At 35.4% G+C, this 4,585-nt stretch overlaps 1 protein-coding gene across 1 annotated transcript; it reads right to left on the reverse strand.

The window, feature by feature from the left end:
* Positions 1-1,827: 1,827 nt before the first annotated feature.
* On the reverse strand, positions 1,828-4,307 carry LOC139864864 (protein NRT1/ PTR FAMILY 5.8-like). Its single transcript, XM_071853426.1, has 4 exons — positions 4,253-4,307; positions 3,948-4,165; positions 3,340-3,830; positions 1,828-2,614 (listed from the first exon to the last, which is right to left on the reverse strand). The coding sequence occupies exons 1-4, from the start codon at positions 4,305-4,307 to the stop codon at positions 1,828-1,830; spliced, it is 1,551 nt and encodes a 516-aa protein (XP_071709527.1).
* Positions 4,308-4,585: the final 278 nt, after the last annotated feature.

Raw genomic sequence — 4,585 nt, forward strand, 5'->3', positions numbered from 1 at the left:
GTTGGGCGAGCATGATTTGAGAACGAACTTCTTCAGATGAACAAAATGAGGCAGCATCGGGCGAACCCGAATTCTTTCAGCTTTTTCAACCAGCTAGTCGACCAGTTGGACGCAGGATTAGGTCGTCCCCTAATATAGAAGCGTGATCGGGGTTTGGATCAACCCTTAAAGGTTCATCGTACACCAAAGTGATCGGTGACTCCGGTTGTGGACGCCTCCGAGATGCAATTACGCCTTCTGGGGCACAAAACTTCGGACAATTACGAATTACTTGCCATGCTTTGTAATACGTAAAAGGAACATCTTGATGCCTCCGATATTCTTCACGCGCCGCTTCAATGACATCCGAGTCATTAGTTCCACTTAACCAATTTCTTTTTAATTGATTGTAAATACCAATAAAAACTTTGATATCTCTTGACATTTTCGCCCATTTCCCGGTTATTTGATTGTTGTTCCTTTTGCGATCAGCGAGTTGATTATAGTTGGCTATAACCGTATTCTAAAACGAATCGGCCGATTGTGAGGTTCATATTTTCTGATTTTCCATCACATTCGAGCCAACGTTCGGCCAAAATTTCTTCTTCTTCGGGAGTCCAATGCATAATTTGACGTTTCGGATTTTCACTTCCTTCGACTAATTTACCTTTTCCTTTTCTTTTAGCTTTTTATTTTTCGGTCTCGGGTTGTGTTTCAGGTACGCTTTCAAGAGTCGGTTGTGTTAAATGTTGTTGTATGTATGGAAGTTGTTGTTGTTGTGATTGTGAAAAGAATGGCTGTTGGTTAATAGGAAATTGTTGTTGTGAATCATATGTATTCATGTTTTGATATTGTAATTGTTGTTGAAATGGTAGTGGTGGTTGAACAAATTGTAATTGTTGTTGATATGGCGGTAGTTGTTGTGATGAAACAAATTGTTGTTGTTGTTGAGAAAAACTAGTTTGACTTGGAGACGAATTGCTAGCTTGGTTCGATGATGAATGATTCGGTGACGGGATTGGATTGTTTAACATATGGTTGAAGATATCGTTATTATTTGGTTTAGACATTTGTTTGAATTAATTGAATGGAAGATTGAGAGTGTATGATATTGAGAGTGTTTGATATTGAGTGTGTGATTTTGTTTGTGTAAAGTGTAATATTTATAGAATAAGTAGATGTATTAAAAGAAAAAAAACTGCAACTAGCCGTTTGAAAAAAAAAAAAAACAAAAAATCGAGTGGGGCTCACTTTTCCACCCGTTAGGCTGGTTGCAGGTTCCACTGGCGGAGCCTTTAATGATTTGCTGGTGGTGGCCGTGAGCTGGTGGCAGTGGTTAACGGAATGGGTAACAGATCGATTGCGAGTGGCCTTAGAGGAAATAAGATCATAGTCTATACGTGTTCATTAGTCTATATCCAAAAGTACATAAGGAAAAATTGTTGATTTCACGTCTCACTTGTGTTGCTTAGTTGCTTATAAGCACAATGTAAAGATGATCATTCACTTCTAATTTCCAAAAAAAATAAAAAGATCTTTAATACCAAATCAACCTGTTCTTTATGTAGACACTTCTAATTTCCCAAAAAGACCTTTAATACAAAACCAACCTGATCTTTATTCTGTAAATCGAAAAACAAAGATGTCTTTATATCTATATTAGACGCAAACCAAACACAAACAAACATAAACGACACTATGTACAACTCAAAATGCTAAATGACTAGGTTACCAACTATTACATCTATCCTATTCTTTCCAAGAAGAAACTACAAACTTAACCCTAGAATGATTCAATTACCTCAAACCACCTCAAACGTCTCTTGAGATTTCTCGGTTGTTGATCATTTATCTCGTCTTCTGACATTTACAAAGTACAACAAACACAACCAAACTCAAACTACTTGTACCCGCCAACAACCAATAGTATTTATCAAGTCTTGCTTCCTTCATATTATCCGAAAACCAATTCCCTTTTCCATTTTTCGAGTTCGTAAAATACTCAACCAAATACACCATCAACGCGCTCAAAAAACTCCCTACACCAAACACACTTGTATACAGAGCTATCCCCATTGTCCTCATTCCTTCGGGTACCTCACTATAAAAAAACTCTTGCATTCCAACCACCGTAAAAATATCCGAAATTCCCAACAATATGTATTGAGGCAGCAACCAAAATATACTAAGAGTCTCCAACTCTAACTGCAACCGCTTCATTTCAACCGTGGCAGCAAATATCATGGCGATCACAGACAAAAACATTCCAATAGCAATTCTTTGCATCGTTGTGATCCCATTTTCGTTGCGTACGATTAAACGTATGAATGGGATAAATATTGTGTCATAAAATGGCATTAAACTGACTATAGATATTGTGATGGCACTTTGTAATGTGGCTGGAGGGATTTTGTAGCTGTCTCCTATGTTTCTTTTCATTGACATTCCTTGTTTGATGAAGAAAGTTGTTGGTTGTTGAAAAATAACGGCAAACATAAGTAGTGTTGTCCAAATAGGTAGGAGCCTCATGACGACTTTTGCAATTGCGACTAGATGGCTATGGTTGTTTGAATTGTTGTCTGTTAAACATTCGGTTTCATTTTCTTGTTTTGAGCAGAATCGGTTATCTTCGAGCCTGAAATATAATTATAATTGATTAATGTATATGTATATGTATATGTAAAAACTAGGAGTACTTAATTGGTACTATTTCATGTGACTATCTATGTTCAAAATAAATGTCCACCTTACTATTTATATATGTTTTAAAATAGTTGTCAGTTTGCTAAAATAAATAATAAATATCATTAAACTTCTCATTTTGCCTTAACTTATTACTCTTAAGTCTTAATCATTCAATTCTTAAATAAATTTAGTCAAACTTACCAGAATATAAACCTATGTTAAATATATAAAAAAAAAAAAAAAAACAACTAAGGAACATTTAATATGGAACAAAGAGAGTATTAATTATGTTCCTTCTTTCATGTTACCAAGTATCAATTTTATCACATGAAACATATAGTTCTTGTTGGGTCAATCCCGTTAGTCAACAAAAGTCAAATTGTGTTAGTTTAGTGCTTAGAAAGTTAGGACTATAAATAGGGGAGTATATGATGAGAACTATAAATACACTTATTGTAGGGTTCATTTGCCAAGTTTAGCCATATATATAACTGAGTTCAAGGGAGCCTAATTCTCTCTAATTGTAACAAACTCAAGCTTATCAATACTATCATTTTATCACTTTTCTATCAATTCTCAACTGTTCGTAATCATGGATTAGAGATTTAGAGCCTACAGTTACTTCACATCTAATTGCGAAACAAAATAGCTAGTGAGTTTAGATATAAAACTTACTCTAGCTCGTCAAGGCTCGATTTCTCATCACTCTTGTAACGCATAAATTTCGACAGTGAACGTTTAACAACTTGAACGACCCCATCCAAAGATTTATCGTTGTTACTTTGATCACTATACGTATAAAACCGGGTGCCACAAGAAAACATAATCATAGACACAACCATAGCCATAGCGGGCATTGCGAACCCTAAACCCCAACCTACGTAATCTTGAATATTGGGCATTATCGACACACCTAAAAGAGCTCCGCTGCATACACCAAAATACCACCATTGAAAGAACATACTTTTCGTGTCGGATTGTTTGTCCTCTTTTGTTGTTGTCGGAATCTCATCATCTAACTCGATTTGATCCGCCCCGAATGCCTGCAACGAAGGATTGTACCCTCCTATGCCTAGCGCAATCAAATATAGTGACATATATAGTGATAAAGACGAAGATGGTGACTTGGATTTGTTTAATGTTGTCGATGTTAATGCCAATAGCCCCTAAAAACAAATGCGAACATATTATAAGATGTTTGAAAATCACCGTTGTAATTTCTCTTCTAGCGTCTTGCTAGATAGAGAGCTTTGTTTATATATATAAAGACAAAATGACTTAACGATGAAATAGATGAATGATGAGCCTAAAATTGTAGAATATCGGTTCCAATATGAGTCCACAAGTGGAGCCACCAGTAATGGCACCATCCACGTAAACCCGGTCCAGGTGTTGACGGTTCGCACAGCGGATGAGCTACTCATTTCCATGACATCAGTCAGATAAATTACAAGATTCGACCCGACCCCTTTAAACACAAATCTTTCGATCCCAGCAATCGCTACAGACAAACATGCAAACCCTTAACGTACAATAATTTAATAAATTAATTCAAAGACAATTAAAAGTGATTCATAGTGATTGATACCTATGAGTAGAACACAAGGTTTGTTGAGTGCCCTGAATTTTTTGTATCCGGCCATTGATGTATGGTATGAAGATTGAAATTACTAATTTTTTGCAATATTATTATAATGTAATGTTTATTTTTTGCAAGTAATAAGGTACAAACAATGGTTGAATTTATAATGTTGTAAAATTAGAGGGACAAAAGTTGATAATTATAATAATGATAATAATGGAACACCATGGACATTCATTTGCCAAAATAAAGGCAAAAGAGAAAGAAAGGGAACTGATAGATCAGTTGAAAATGTCGTCATTGATTATACGTTTTTAAGATGTCATTAACTATAGAACT

This window comes from Rutidosis leptorrhynchoides, chromosome 8, assembly GCF_046630445.1.
Source record: "Rutidosis leptorrhynchoides isolate AG116_Rl617_1_P2 chromosome 8, CSIRO_AGI_Rlap_v1, whole genome shotgun sequence".
Classification (NCBI taxonomy): Eukaryota; Viridiplantae; Streptophyta; class Magnoliopsida; order Asterales; family Asteraceae; genus Rutidosis; species Rutidosis leptorrhynchoides.